We start from the raw sequence: 17500 nt of genomic DNA, 5'->3' as shown, positions 1-17500 counted from the left end.
GTTCACAGTTTGCGAAAATTCGAAAGTGGGTTTCTGTGACTGTTATTCTAAATCTCTGTGATTGAGTACATGTCATCTTGACTCTTCCGATTTGGTTTTCTACAAATACTCTAAACGCGACTCACTGCATTTGTGAACTCGTACATGGTCTGGTGTTCCATTCAAAGTCAATGTTAATAATTTTCAAAGCAACATAATTGTGTTGACAGATTTCAAACGTCTACATATAAAAGATACATTGTTATTTCTACAAGATTTGTGATATATGAAAAATAATCTAATAACAATTTAAACATTTTATGACCGTCCTAAAATATTAGAAGCAATATAAGATAAAAGAAAGTTAGATAAATGCATTGTTTTATCATCAAAACATCTGTGGTCTTGCTTTCTTGAGCTGGCTGTAAAATGCTCTGTGTAGTATTAATTGCTGATATGTGATAAATTCTCCCACAAAAAAAAAACAACCAAAAAAAAAAAAAATAAATTAAAAAAAAAAAGACCCAAGAACAAAAGAAATTATCTACCTTTAATAAAGAAAACAAACAAACTTACAAGGTGCAAAAATGACTACTAAAAATGAAAAGACCAATGAAAATTCCAATCCCCAAGAGAAGATGGATCCAACGAACATTGTTATAGAACAAGACACCGAAGTAACGACCCTGCTAACCTACAAACTTCTTAGTGTGCCACCACCGGTTGTAACCATTTTTGCTGCCCTTCAGGTAAGAATTATCATAAGGAGGAGGAGAAGGGTGATGATAAGGAGGGGGAGGAGGAGGTGAGGAAGAGAAAATTGAATCCTTACATAATTTTGAGATTTGTTTTTTACCTTTTAATAATAATAATAATAATAATAATAATAATAATAATAATAATAATAATAATAATAATAATAATAATAATAATAATAATAATAATAATATAATAATAATAGTAATAATGTAATAATAATAATAGTAATAATAATTATAATATAATAATAATAATAATAATAATAATAATAATAATAATAATAATAATAATGATGATGATGATGATGATGAAAATGATGATGAAGTGGACCCAATGCAATAGGCCACCTCGAGCATCATCATTAAATAAAATTGCCAAAATACATTAATTTCATATATTCGTTTATGTCGGGACATCTTTTTCATACAGTGTATTCAAATTCAGTATTTGGCAGTCTATAATTGATAATAAAAATAATAATAATAATAATAATAATAATAATAATAATAATAATAATAATAATAATAATAATACTAATAATAATGATGATGATGATGATGATGATGATGATGATGATGATGATGATGATGATGATAATAATAATAATAATAATAATGATGATGATGATGATGATGATGATGATGATGATGATGATGATGATGATAATAATAATAATGATAATAATAATAACAATAATAATAATAATAATAATAATAATAATAATAATAATAATAATAATAATAAAATAATAAATAATAATAATAATAATAATAATAATAATAATAATAATAATAACAGTAATAATGATAATAATAATAATATAGTAGTTAGTAGAACAATCACTTCTCAAGCAAAGGGACCAAGATCGATCCCGGGTGCAGTTGAGATTTTTTCTTACCCTCCTGTCAACACAGCAGTAATTGGGTAGCTGGATCTGTTAGATTTGGCGAAAGTACTTTGCGACAGACTAGAATCTAATCAAAAGGGTAGCAAGCAATTGCTATTGTCCGTTTTACTCTATAGAAACCAGGATCAACTCCGGCTCCACGGGCCTAGTGGCTCTGAAGGACTATGAATATGAGACAGGAAACCGGCCAGCTCCCTTTCAATGAAAAAATAATAAGTCATCTGTAAACGTTTTATTTAAAGTTGAAAAGGCATAACATTAAATATTATATCTAATTATATAAATCAAATTTAAATATACATCAATTGATAAAACGTTTAAGTTCACCACTTCCCATTGATATTCAAAGATTTTGTCTTGGATAAAGGGGGGTTATCTGGCAAAAAATATATAATAAAAACCCGAAATATTGTTTGGGAGAATATTGGGTTTAAAGTGATTAAAAAAAAACAACAAAAAAACCCGGCCGTCTTGGATTGTGTGTCTTGATTTTTCAATCAGTATATCTGATAAACTATTGGGTACAATGTCAAAAAATTTATCTGTATACATTTAAAAGGCCATACTCAAGGGAAATAGATTGGCAATACACTACTTGTTACTATTTGTCATCTTTCAATAATCGGTCAAACCAAGATGTGCCATTTTTGAGGTATCAAAGAATAAGGTGTTCACATGACAAAATGATCTGTAACTTCTAAACAAATCAAAATAATTCTAAAAGCCCACTTATAAACCTTATAATATGTTTGACATTTCACACGCAAAACATGAAGAACATCTGTTGGATAGTTTTTATAAAAGAGTAATTTTATATCCACATTTCTGACAAAAACGCAATTTTGAGAAAATCACGCACAAAAAGATAAAGAGGTTTGATCATGAAATTTGAAACAGAGAACAATTGTGAAATAAGGCACAAAAGCAATGAAATAAAACCGTTTGTTGTTGATTTTTCTTGTCTCCACCACCAGAGGCGTCACTTGTTGGTAACAAGGTTGAAATCTGCTCTTAGTTGCAGTGAACACGTGGAAGACTTGCTGACTTCAGCCATACCAAATATACGTGGACGTATATAATATATGATTGAGAATAAGGACATTGTCAAGGCCATCATGTCTCTCGAGTGAGTCCCATTATGGGCGGCGCAAAGTTGAGTTCTGTGAAAAGGCTCTTTATTCGCATTCACTCACCGTATTCAGGTATAAAATAAATACCTGGTCGGTGACACTTTTTTTTCTGTCGGAATTAATTGTAATAGCGCCTGAAAGGTGTCACATGTTGTTCCACATGTTAGGTGTTTATGTTGGCTTGGGACCCCTGTAAAGCGCTTTGAGCTCAGTTTAGTGGATATTACTCTATATAAAAGCTCAAGTTTAAAACAAATCTTGACTAAAGTGCAATGTGCGGGTAGCTTGGGCATAACAACTTTGAATGGAGGACTATATGTGACCCATCGTCTCAAAACGGTATTATGTCGGAATGAACCATATGCTTAAAAGCCGAATTTAATGTAAAACTGGTCAAAAATATAAATTGTTGGCATTCGCACCATAAAATATGGTCACCATTCTCCTCAATAAATCATATAAACTCAAAATAAGTCTGATATTTCTGGCTATAAATTCAATTTTCAACATCTTAACCAACGCGACTTAATACCATTTTGAGGCGAATATGAACTATACGTTTTCTTATATTATCTTTTCCAGCACATCCTTATTTCCTTACCAAGTGCTCTGTTCATGTCGTCCGCTATATCTGACGTCATGTGCATCCCGTACAATCACCAAGCTCGTGCCACATTGTTTTGTTCAACTATTTTCATGTCAGGAATCTGTACAATTCTTCAAGTTGCTGTAGGAGTTAGGTGAGTATCAATTAGTGCCGCGCTGAAGACCGGTCTGGACCGGCGGTCCCACGGTCTTTTAGCTGTGAACCGGAGACCGGTCCCATAGGGGAAGACCGGCGGCGGTCCTCACTTCTTATCACCTTTCAACGGTCTCGCGCCATACTAGGCTACTTCCCCAGCGATTCGTTGCTTCGGTTGCCTATCTTCCACCAATCACCACCCATCCCACTTAATTAATCGCACCCACCCCCCTTTGCCATACACTAAACGACACAGACGACCATACAGGCAGACGACCACCAACCTCCACTCCGCAAACCGCCCTTTCGTGTGTGAGATGGGGGAACAGGAGGCGCACGCCTTGGACGATTCCATTATACGGGGTAAATTTCAAAATTTACTACACCATAATGATCGCAATGACAATGATCTATGGTGAAGGCATGACCCCTCTTCTCTAATGGGTTATTGTTTGAAATGTATGTGACTACTAAAGATGTGTGTGGTGTGTTTGTGTGTGTGTGTGTGTGTGTGTGTTGTCGAACCTAGCAAGTAGCAAATCCGATTTTTTGTTTTCTTTTGTCCATCTCTTGTCACCACTCCTTTCTATCGCAGTGTTGTCATTTAAAATAATACAATAATACTAAAATTTCGTTTGGTGTTTTTACTAATCAAATAATATGAGTTTCATTAGTTTCTTCCTTCCAAAAAACCCAGTTATAACGTCTGAATTTTAAAAAAGTCCAATAGAATATTTGGGGACCCCGATAGCTCAGTTGATAGAGCACTCTCTTTATACGCAAAGGGCCAGAGATCGATCCCGGGTGCAGTCGAGTTTTTTCTGAATCCCTGTCTACTCAGCAATGAATGGGTAGCTGAGTTTGTTAGATCTGGCGAAAAGTCACCATCGACCCATCTTATTACCTCATCCACCCCCTCTTATTATAACTTCACGTCTCTCTCTTACTCTTCAATGCTCGCTGCCCTCTAATGTGTGTGTGTGTGGGGGGGAGGGAGGGGGGGGGGGTAGGAGTTGCGTGTGTGTATCAACGCCACGAACAACTCGATCAACGCCTTGGGCGATGCCATTATCTCCGTTAATGGGGATAAATTTCAAATTTTATTAAATTATCGAAGTAACAATGAAGTACGGTGAGCAAATAAAGAAGGCATCACCCCTCTTCTCTAATTAGGTTACAATTTGAAATGAGTGTGACTACTCCGTTGTGTTTACTCCTGTAGACCACGGTTTTCATCGTGTAGCGGTCTTTAACGGTTCAAGAATGAACGATCCCACGGTCTCAAAGGTCAAACCGGTTCGAATTTCCAACAGTCTCTCAGGAATGTTCAATGTCGAAAAGGACCGGTCCTAGGACCGGTCCTTGCGGTCTTCATTTCCCAAGGACCATAGGACCGTGGTCCTTTAGCTTGCCAAGGACCGCCCCGCACTAGTATCAATAAATTCATTATTGCTGTGTACAATATTCACAGTCATGTTGTGTGCGTTTATTTTGCACAATCGTTTAATGCTCTATCGCCTTATCATGTGGCTCACTGTATAAATGCGATATTGTTCTCGGGTGATCTAGTAGATGCTAAATATTGCATTAATTGATGCTATGCGTTTAGGTAAAATATTCACAAAATCCATTAGCCAAATTTAACATAACAACACACAAAACTATGTGTAGTTTTTGACTTTTATATTCTGATTGATATAATTTAGTGAGAAGTAATCACCATCATAGATGTCTAAAAACAATAACAAAGAGCTGAGTGGCGTATATTCCGTTCCTTGTATAGGCAATATGAGACTTGGGTTCAGTTTTATGTCTTAAAGTAAAATCTCCGTGCTTGGCAACGAAAATCTTAAAGGCTAAGAAAGAAATGTTGTAGAAATAAATCTAAGTGTATAAATGTCACTTGTTCCTGCCATCACTAATGGTCCTAGGTCAGACACCTTCAGAAAGAAATGGTCCCAGTCGACCGACACCCATTTATCTATGATTTTTTAGTTCTATATTTCCAGATTAAAAAGAGAACCGAATTGTATATAAGACAATTTCAACAGGACCAATTTACTAAACAGTATTGACCCCCTCCCACCCCCCTTCCAAAAATTAACATAGAACAAAAAACAGAGCGCGCGCGCAGAGAGAGAGAGAGAGAGAGAGAGAGAGAGAGAGAGAGAGAGAGAGAGAGAGAGAGACAGAGAGAGAGAGAGAGAGAGAGAGAGAGAGAGAGTATTACTTTATTATTACTTTACTCATTGTATTCACAAGATTACCAATACTCCAAGGGCCGGCTGGGTCTTTTCTCGCACCGCTGTTGGCACTGAAGACTAGCCCAGACTGGGCTTGCTCCGAGGATCAGCTCAATCCCAATGGTAGGGGAATACTATTTTCTTACTGCTTCGATGTTTGTTTAGTTGGCAACGACCGCACAACTGTGTAAAAATGACTATATATATATATATATATATATATATATATATATATATATATATATATATATATATATATATATGTATGTATATATATATATGAATATAATGGGCTGAAGATGGACTGGCTCTATTTCAATTTTGGACAATTTTTAGATAAATAAAGTAATTGCAATCAGATTTTAAATGGTTCTATCTGACAAAAGAAATCGAGTTAATAAGCTCAAACGTTATGAACAAAAGAGTGGCTTTAATTGGATAGATTTCATTTATGTTTCTATCGTTGGATTGTGATGGCGATGATGACATAGGATGCAATTATAACGACTGTGTTGATGTTAGTGACGATTTGAAAGATAATGATGATGATGATGATGATGATGATGATGATGATGATGATGATGATGATGATGATGATGATGATGATGATGATAATGATGATGATTGTGATGCTTATAATTTTTCTTGAAATTCTAATACTAAGCTGCCATTGCCAGCAACGAGACATTGAATTCCACCACAACAGACTCGGAAATTTATGAAAAACTACAAAAGGTAACAAATTACAGGTTAAGATATCGTAATGAAATACCCATATATACCCATGTTCATTTCTCACAAAGTCACACACACACACACACACACACACCCACACACACACGCACACACATACATACATATATACGTGTATGCCCAGGGCATTGCAATTAGTCTATAGACAAGTGATATTTAAATACAATATCAATATTTTATTCATAAGGTGGTTTTTTGAACTGTAATAATATTGAATATCTTGGTCAGATATAAAATGAGAAAATGAAGCCAAACATGTTAAAGCATGCCTCATGTTAATTTAAATAACCTTTGTCTGAATGAGTCAACAAGATATTATATATATATATATATATATATATATATATATATATATATATAATATATATATATATATATATATATATATATATATATATATATATATATATATATATATATATATATATATCTTGGACCCACATAAAACTAAACTTAAATACTAAATTTATCTTCGGCAGGTCTCCGGTGCCTTGATGTTTTCATCATTGTTAGAAATTACCATGGGCGCCCTTGGGCTGATAGGTCTAATTCTTCGCTTCATCGGACCTATAACGGTTGCCGTCACTATCACCCTCATTGGGGTATCACTGATAAAGCTACCCATTGAGTTTGCAAGGGCCAGTTATCCTATCGGTATAACGTAAGTTAATACAGGTCATTTTTATCCATCTGACTTGTTGAACCTGAGAACTCAGTTTTCGGGGCTTTAATAAACAGCCAAATCCATTTTAAACTCTAGATAGTGTAGCATAAAAGCACTTTCCGCCAAATCTAACTGATCCAGCTACCCAAAGCTGAACGATGGAAAGAGATCAAAAATAAAACCTCGATTGAATTCAAGAGTGGGTACTGTCCATCTGCTTGTGAGTGGGGACATCGGGAACAGAAAGTCATTTTAAAGAATATAATTCAAGGGCAAATTGCACTTTTAACTGTTTTGAGGAAACTGAAGGAAAAAAGGATACTTTCACTTGCCTTATGGCTTCTTTCAACTGGCTACTATTTAACTGGAACTATTTCCCCTTCTTTTACCAACAACAGGGATATAGTCAATTTTGTTACGATAGAATGAACCCTTTTCCTATTCAAATTGTATTTTTACGTAACGAAATTTGAAGAAAAACCTTTGTTTGATTTGTAAGAACTCAATTGTGCTCTGTAGAGCTGGGGTTGCAAACAAAAGTATGTTTAGCACCCTGTTAGGTTTGAGTTTTAAAAACTTTTGCGTTGAGTAATTTTGTGTGTAAAAATATTGAAAGTGGTCGATAAGAAGAACTGATATGTTTGTTATGATTGTTTAAATATAGCTGTTTAATAATTGGCATTCTAATAAATTCACATGTAATATTCTAAGTGCCTACGATCACTTAAATAAATTTGTGCTCTGGGGTAATATAGATTTATTTCTATGTTATGTTATGTTATGTTATGTTATGTTATGTTATGTTTTTACAGGTGTTTAATCCTTATTGCAATCTTCATTATGTATCTACAAAATGTTCAAATTCCAATTCCTCGATGTGGAAAGGCCCGAAAAGAAAAAGGAAAGACGTCTAACTTTGCTATTTTCCAATTGATACCAGTAAGTTAAGCTACCTAATATATTCAGATAATAGATAGAAACCATGAAATAAAAGTGAATAACAATGCGAAAACAGATAGAATGGACATTTCGGGTTTCCCCTTCATCAACAAATAAGATGAATGAAACACCACAGATGAATGTGGTAATGGCGTTGTTATCTTTTTCTTCGAGCTCCGAGCAGCAAAATTTACATAAAATAAAAGTGTAAACTTTGTTTTTAAAAGAACAGTAAGTACAAGGCTTACGGGATTGTTATTGATGACTTCAACTGAATTGTTTTCTGCTTTATTGCAAATGTCAGGAAGTGGAGTAAAATAGTTTTAGTATTCTCGTACAACACATACAGACAAGCACATACAGAAATACATTCGCATACATGGAATATATCGGCTGCGAAAAAAAAAAACAAACCCTGGAAAAGTTTATATATATATATATATATATATATATATATATATATATATATATTATATATATATATATACGTCTGAAATTTTACCGCAATTAAACTCAATTATGTAGATTTGTGTATACAATTTTTCAAAGACTATATAGGTACTCATTGAAAAATTGCCACTCCACGATTATGTCAATAAACACACCAAAAAAATTGCCATATCAAAGATTTTTGACGTAGATCTAATTATAAAATTTTGATACGATCTTTCGATCCCTCATTTTGCATAGTTTCTTAACCAATAAAGATTTCTTATTACATTTGGCAAGAATTAACTGAAGGTTTTGTACTTGCCGCTTGCAAATTTTCGAATATTTTTGATTTCTACTATGTACCGAGATAGCGTCGTAATTTTTTTCCAGCACCCTACCAGTCCTATCCTTAATTATTTCTTTAGAATTCACAAAAATTAATTCATGCTCTTTTTTATCATGCTGACATAAGACCGGCTTGAAGTGAATCCGCCATGTATTTATTTGCAGATCTGACAATCCAAATTATTATGAGCCCATCGTTGTACTGGACATGCTCTCAAATCAACGCAAAATATTGCCCATTATAACCATGTTAAATCCAGCCCATAATTACATTCGGTTATCAGACCTGCACATATGTGCACGCCAAGCGAATCAAATCTTTCTCCATTCTGATTTTTTTTGGAATTATGTTGAAGATGGATTGCTTTGTGAGGAATTTTAAAGTTAATAAGCTAATGAAGTTGACAATACTCCAAACACCTTGACGTTCAAGCTTAGATTATATTTCATAAGATGAATTAAAAAAAAAAAACGATAAACAATTTTTTTCAGTACTTTGTCTAAGGAATTATATATAATTTTACCCCTTAACAATCTCCAACTCTAAAGAAATTCTGTACATCCGAGAAAACAAGGAAACATATTGCTGGAATTTACTCATAAAATTACTCTTCGATACTTTTGTATTTCAGATACTAACCGGCCTGCTCATTATGTGGTTTATATCCTGGATTCTGACCATCGCAGGCGTTTTCACCAATGATAAGTCGTCCATTGAATACTATGCAAGAACAGACGCTAAGTTAGATGTCATTGATATGAGCCCTTGGTTTGAGATATCATACCCAGGTATTAATATTATGTGTCAAGAGATTTCGTTAAAAGGGAACATGGTAAAATTAACAAACAAATAAAGTAAATAATACAATGGATCTTTTCGGACCGCAGACTTCATTATCTCATAACTTGATCGTTAAAATATAGTTCCCATTAATAAAAAAGTAAACAGATTTCCCATAAAACCTACAATAAAATAAAATATTGTTGTCATATTATATAACAGTAATCCCGTAAACTTTACATGGCAGTCATTTTAATGGAAAGGAATTTTTTATTTCTTAGATGGATATAATCTGTTTCATCGCCATTGAAAAATATCCAATGTCTAGAAATGGTTCCTTTTCGTTGATGGCATCCATTAAGTTTATTTTAATATTATGCCATATCAATTCGATATATATCTAACTTGAGTTACATGCATTCCTTTATGAACTTGTCAGTAAATTTTCTGCACGTTTATTAGATCTAGATAAATGTTTGCGGATTTCTATGTCAAGATATTTGATTTAATATGTTTAAGGTAAATCTCGATTTTTATCAAATAGAAATATCAATCTAGGATTAAAGCACATATAAAACGAAAAAAAAGTATTATTATCATAGGAATTTTTGTTCGAGCCCCTGATCCAGCAGTGCATGTAAAACACAAAGAGATATTTAAGAAGCATAACCTGGCTTTAATCTAGTTCCCATAGAGTTTAAGAAGTTAAGGACCGAAGCACAAATAAATAAGGAAGGGGTGGGGGGGGGGGGGGGGGAGGCGAAGACTCTCTGCTATAGCCTGCAGGACAAGTCTCCTAACACTATGAAATATTTTCAGGCATGCTGGGTTTGCCCAAAATGAGCCTTGCCTTGGCTGTCGGTTTCATCTTCTCGGCCGTCGCATCAATGGTGGAATCTGTGGGAGATTACTATGCGGCACACAATGCATGCGAGGTGGAACGACCACCCAAGTACGCCATATCCAGAGGAATTTTGGCTGAAGGTGTAGGAACTCTGATATCAGGTGCTGTTGGTGCTGGCCACGCAACGACATCATTCAGTGGGAACATTGGAATCTTGATACTCTCTAGGGTAAGTAGATTTACAAGTAACTTGGAAATCTTCTTTTTACTTCAGACTAGATAATTCTATCATCCGTTGACTTAAATTCTTACGAAGAAAATCTGCTAGGTCCTAATACTCAGTCCTTTTTAACATTTGACTTTTATTGTGAGGATAATTTATTATTCTACGCAACTCTACCATATCCAGGACAAAAATTGATGACGTAATTTTAAATATCTCGATACCATCATGTAATGATAATTTTCCCAATTTGTTCTTTTAAACCCAAGTAAAGCCAATATTAACTTTTTATCGTCTAGAACAGAATCACAGGCAAATCTAAAAATACAATATAGCAGTTTAATAGATGACCTCCAGTTCCTAATAGCCTATATTTCTCCGAAATATTGCGGATTCTCTACTTGTAGATTAAAAATAAATGATAGATAAATGAGGAAATAAACGTAGAGTTTGAAAGTGTTGGTACTTTCTTTGTTTATGGTTTCGAGTAAATATTTGTTCCAGTTTCGTATTGCCTATAAAAATCCCATTAGTTTACTGGTGTCCAATTATTTTGTCTTATTCTTCCCCAGAATGCCAGCCGGGTTGTGATGTACGCGGCAGGGGCAATACTCATTCTCCTCTCACTGTTTGCAAAAGTTGGTGCCTTTTTAACTTGCATACCGAGTCCGATCTTAGGTAATTCTATTCTGATTTTAGGTGATGGTGACCGATATTTATTACTCTTTGGATTTGGTTCAATGTTTACATTATTTAAGCCGTTAACGATAAAATCATATTGGAAGGGTAGTTGCTTACTACTACTACTACTACTACTACTACTACTACTACTACTACTACTACTACTACTACTACTACTACTACTACTACTACTACTACTACTACTACTACTACCACTACTACTAATACTACTACTACTACTACTACTACTACTACTACTACTACTACTACTACTACTACTACTACTACTACTACTACTACTACTACTACTACTACTACTACTACTACTACTACTACTACTACTACTACTACTACTACTACTACTACTACTACTACTACTACTACTACTACTACTACTAGTACCACTACTACTACCACCATCACAACTACTCCTAACACTAATTGCACTTTCAAATTTAGAGTCTTTTAATAACTGGATCTATTCTTCTTTGAGTCATCATGAGTTAATAACGGATCCGTTCTCCATTGGTTAAATAAATTACGAGCCTGCAATCAGCGGCGTGGCGTATTGACGGCATATGGTGGTGCCATGATTAGAAGAAGAAAAAAAATTCTAAAACAGTGAACACGGTTAAGAGGAGAGAGCACATGTTAAAAACTCTCTTTTTTTGAAGGGTGGGGGGAGGGTCGATGGTTTCTACGAGTGGACAAAACTCACAAAAACAAATAATTCATAAAAACAACAAGCCACAACACTGAGATACAAGTCCCGTGTGAAAAGGTCTTTGTAATTTTTCTTTGTCCACCATTTAAAGGATTGGTTTTGGTCGATAATGCAATCAATATGTGATAAATGTAAATCAAAAGAGAAAAAAAACCTATGACAGAAATTACTTACTTTTAGTACTTGTAAAGAAAATCTGCACGGCGATGTTTCATCTCTGCAAATCTTTTTATAATGTGTTTATTGAAATCTGGAATGGCATCTATTTCAGCTTTGTGAATTGACAGAATCATTAACGAATTTAACCGCTCCTGTTTCATTGAATTTCGCAAGAAATTTTCCACTCTTTTAAGGGTGCTAAAACAACGTTCAGGAGGTAAAGAAATACGATGGAAGTGGTTAAGGTCACTATAGCCTAAAGATGTCCATGATTTGTCAGTGTTTGTTGTATCTGTAAAAAGTAGACAATAAAAACAAAAGAAACGTTTTTTTCTAAACTAACTGTAAAGCCCTCTATAGACGCCGACATCCGCTGATAGCGGTACGGATGACCTATCGCTGTGACCCGATCCCTGCGTTGATCGCAGATGATTTTTGCCCACATACGGGGAGCTATTTTTTTGAGCGATCGGCGATCGGGGGCGTGGCAGTATAAAAAAGTGGACAATTTTTTTCGGATTTTCGCTGTTTTCACGTTGGATTCGTGATCAGCGTCAAATTTACAATAGGTTTGATACTAAGAACTGTGTGTTTACTCCAAAAATTGGTGAAATTAGAAATAAATTTTAATTAATAGTGAGGCTATGTGGCCGACAGAACCGATCCCAGTTACTGTCTGTTGTATCTTTCGTCTTGCGCACAATAGTGATTACTTCTCACTAAATTATATCAATTAGACTGTTGAAGGAACGAAATTGACATCATTCTACTCTTTGTTATTGTATTAAGGCAGTCATTTTGGTAATTAGTTCTCATTAAATTATATCAATCAGACTTTTAACGTTCAAGGTTACTCGTAGTTTTGTGTGATGGTACGTTATTTCCGACTGGTGGATGTTGTGAGCATTTTATCTAAACTCATAGCATCAATAACCGTCCAAGATATTCGCATCATATGTAGCAATAGCTATAATAATCTAACATGTCGAGATAGAGAGAGAGAGAGAGAGAGAGAGAGAGAGAGAGAGAGAGAGAGAGAGAGAGAGAGAGAGAGAGAGAGAGAGAGAGAGAGAGAGAGAGAGAGAGAGAGAGGGGGGGGGGGAGAGAGAAAGAGAAAGAGAGAAAAATTTACTTGCGCTATATATACCGCTATATTCAATAAAGGTGCTCAAATCACTTTATAAGGGTCTTTGGCCAACATAAAAACATGTTAGACGAGACATGACTGTTAAGCGATATTGCAATTGTTTTCCGACAGAGACGACGCTGTAAACAGCGAGGTACTCATTTTAACAGTGAACAAGGTGAGAGAATGCGAGTAAAGAGCCTTTTCCAAGGACTCAATTATGCGCCACTCAGAGCGGGACTCGAATCCAGTACCGTCCGATCCAAAGGCGAGTGTCATTTCACAAGATCACATGCATAGCCGCACAAAAAAGTGATGAGAGAATAGATTCATCTGTATTGAAGGAGGAGAGAGCGGATGGAGGGAATAAAGTTCTTGGATATTTATAGAAGGAACCAAATTGACGTCACTAATCTCATTGTTATTGTTTTTAGACACCCATTTTTATGATTAGTTCTCATTAAAATATATCAGACTATAACGTTCAAGATTCCATGTAGATCTTTGGGCTGGGTGATATTTCTGGCTGGCGGACTTTGTGAGTATTTTAATTTAACACAGAGCATCAATAGAAGGAATGAATTGGACGTTAGTCAACCCGTTGTTATTGCTTTTAGACAGCATTTTATAATTAACTTATCACTAAGTTATATCAATCAGACAATGAACGTTCGCGTTTGCAGTTTTGTGTGTTAATATATTATGTTATACCCCGATGGAGATGTCGTGAGTATTTTTCCAATACGCATAACATCCATACATTTGCAATCCGATTTAAGTTTAAAAGCAACGTAGACCACGGAAATTTTTCCATTTTGTGGACAATAAAGATTTGTTATTTATCGTCATTATTATTATTATTATTATTATTATTATTATTATTATTATTATTATTATTATTATTATTATTATTATTATTATTATTTATTATTATTATTATTATTATTATTATTTATAAAACAAATCGACAGTGTTCCCGTGGCAGGTACTCCTCGGGACGACTCGCATTCGCACCCCCCCCCCCCAACCACCACCGCCACCACACACACGCACACAGCTCTTTTTTTTTTCTTTTTTTTTTTGGGGGGGGGGGGGGGGGGGGGTGGGGCGCGTTGTTTGTAGAGTATAATTCAGGGTTACAATGCCCACCCCTGTCATCACGTAGTCCAGGCTTTTTGGCGTCTGCCAATCCCAAATGTCTGTGTCAAGGTCGACCGTCATGTCGCGTCAACGGGTGAGGAGGAAAAAAAAAAAAAGAACTGGCATATTATTATATCATTACATTGAAAATTATGAAAACTATTTTTTATTTTGTATGAAATCCTTTATAAGTTTTACGATGAACAAGAACGAAACTTTTGCCATCTACCTCTTCCTGGCGCAACATTTATAAAAATATTATTTTAAAAAAATAATAACACAGCATTTATTTGGCGCAATATCCACGTGCTCAAAGCGCTTTACAAGGGGTCCAAGGCAACAGCAATATTAGACTTGAAAGACGAGACATGACGCCTGTCAGGCGATGTGACATTTTTTCCCAACAAAGACAACGAACGGCCATGTTCTCATTTTACACCTGAGTACGGTGAGAGAATGTGAGTAAAGAGCCTTTTCCAAGGACTCAACTCTGCGCCACTCGGAGCAGGTCTCGAAACCTGAACCTTCCGATCCGAAAGCGAGAGTCATACCACTTCATCCATCACAAAACAGGGAGGGGCACTTTTCTGTCGGCCACATAGCCTCAATATTAATTAAAATTTATTTCTAATTTCATCAATTTTTGGAGTAAAAACATAGTTCTTGGTATCAAACCTATTGTAAATTCGACGCTGATCACGAATCTGACGTCAAAACAGCGAAAATCCGAAAAAAATTGTCCAATTTTTTATACTGCCACGCCCCCGATCGCCGATCGCCTCGAAAAATATTAAGCAAAGCCGGCTTTGCGGGCGATCGACCGTACCTGGGTTTATCGGCCAGGTATTTGGCCACACACATTGCGTTTTCACCCCGGTTTGCCTGATCGTGGTTCGGACGCCTATCAAAACCGTGCGTGTATGGAGCCTTTAAGCCATTCATGCCTGTCATACCATGTCACTGAAAAAGATCGTTTTCGAGATTTCCACACCTGTGTTAATTCAAAATCGGTTGGTTGGTGAAGAACTAGTCTTTTTATTTCTAATTTGTCATCTAGTGTCAATCTCCCAAACGATCGGTGAAGTAAAGAGTCAACTTGATTCATTGCAAAAAAAAAATGTTGGTAAATTCGTACACAATGCTTCGTTGCAAAGAATTACTTTATTCAATAATCGTGAAAAAGAGGTGGGGGAGGGGGGGGGGGGATTTTGATATGTCATATTTTTAAGTTTTATGTTGTCTTTCTTTGCTGCTTACAAATAAACTTGACAATGATCAGTGTTTTTGACAGTTAATGTAATATTTTGGATGGCCGAAGTTACCCTAATTTGGCGCATCCCCCGTCCAACGGTGGAGCTCTCAGATCCTGGCACTAGTCGAGGGGTTTTCCGCTATTTGAAGATAGTATAATTCGACCCAGTTTCTCGCTCAATCAGCTGTAGCGATACTAATGGATAGAGCATTAACTGGAGCTTGGATTGCTTTGCACCACGGTGTTGATTCAGTCACTAATTCGTGCAGTGATGTCACCAACACACGAGTCGGCGCAGTGCGTGATTCGGAATCTTGAATAGAGTGGAGACTAAAAAGGCAGTATGTTGTTGGCGAGTTGGCGAAAGACAGTGGAGTTAAAGTTTCTCAGTTTTATTTTTAATTAAATTATGCTGTTAATGATTTTTAAAAGATTGGTACGGTGCCTGGCACCATTCGATCCAATGGCCCCACGCCACTGCCTGAAATAAAGATTAATTATTATTCTCTGGAATAGATGCTGGTCAGTTGAAAAGGAATTTTCATCAGATGTAGATTTTAGTATGACTTACAGACAGCATTTAATTATAAAGTTTTATCACGCGCAATTAATGCATCATTTTCTTATATAGTCATTCTGGCCTCACACCAAAATAATTATATGGATGGACTGTATCAAATGACAGATTAATCATTTTGACATACCGCCAGGATTTTCAAGAACCAAATAATGTCCGTATTATCACACACAAACACACATACACAACACACACACACACAAACACACACACACACACAACACATACACACAAGTATGTATATTCTTTTAGACCCAAGTAAAGCCAATATTAACTTTTTATCGTCTAGAACAGAATCATAGACAAATCTAACAATACAATATAGCAGTATAATAGATGACCTCCAGTTCCTCCAGGTAATTGGGAATTGTTTTTAATAGTCCGATGTCACGTCCAGCAGCCTGGTTCTAAACAAAGAAATTCGTTACTCTTTATTCTTCATGCTGGCTAGAACTTTTTCACATGTCTTGCAATCAGAATGTATAAGAGTCAAAACATGATCAGATTTATGTGTTTCTCCTCTGGATACACTTTTATGCTCGTCGGAGAAGTATTTAATAAGGGCGATGGTGGAAATAATGGCGTCCGCCATTGTTCCAATAGTTTAGAACCAGTTACTATGCGTCATTACGAGGGAAGTGACGTCACGACTGTTGAATCCTATTAATCTTTTTGCATTTTAGTTTGATGCTGTACCAATTGAGTTATCGGGGTCTCTGTGATTGGAGTGTATAGTTGCACATTGTGTACCACATATCAAATCTCACATAAGTATTGTATGGATGGCTATTCATTAACGTGTTTTTCTTGATGTGTACACCAAATGCTGATGGCCGTGTTTTGTTTATAACATAAATAACCCATATATAATTAGTCGTTTACGTGATAATTTATATATAGGGAATGAGATTAGCGGAAGAGTAGCGTCCCTTGATTGGACGTCACCGGTGGAGAAGTTATTTGTAAACAAACCAACTACAAGCCAAGCGCTCCAAATAAAAAAAAATATTATTTATATTTCTGTACAAAAATGCATATCATAATCAACGTTATGCATTTTTTTTACAGAAATATAACTAATAAATTTTGTATTTTGAGCG

The 17500-nt window shown here is 35.4% G+C and overlaps 1 protein-coding gene across 1 annotated transcript in view; it reads left to right on the top strand.

Moving 5' to 3' along the window:
- Positions 1-17500, top strand: part of LOC144964193 (solute carrier family 23 member 2-like) — a 21743-nt gene that overhangs the window by 138 nt on the left and 4105 nt on the right. Inside the window, exons 1-9 of the mRNA XM_078898176.1 lie at positions 1-728; positions 3358-3515; positions 5780-5883; positions 6425-6495; positions 6993-7174; positions 7990-8116; positions 9526-9682; positions 10494-10747; positions 11314-11419. The exon at positions 1-728 is cut by the window's left edge and continues 138 nt beyond it. Of these exons, the coding sequence (XP_078754302.1) occupies positions 567-728; positions 3358-3515; positions 5780-5883; positions 6425-6495; positions 6993-7174; positions 7990-8116; positions 9526-9682; positions 10494-10747; positions 11314-11419 (1321 nt within the window). The 5' untranslated portion in view covers positions 1-566. The remainder of the gene's footprint in view (positions 729-3357; positions 3516-5779; positions 5884-6424; positions 6496-6992; positions 7175-7989; positions 8117-9525; positions 9683-10493; positions 10748-11313; positions 11420-17500) is intronic.

This window comes from Berghia stephanieae, chromosome 2, assembly GCF_034508935.2.
Source record: "Berghia stephanieae isolate SIO BIC M18660-M18661 chromosome 2, UCSD_Bste_1.3, whole genome shotgun sequence".
Lineage (NCBI taxonomy): Eukaryota > Metazoa > Mollusca > Gastropoda > Nudibranchia > Aeolidiidae > Berghia > Berghia stephanieae.
This window is presented reverse-complemented; position numbering and strand designations above follow the sequence as displayed.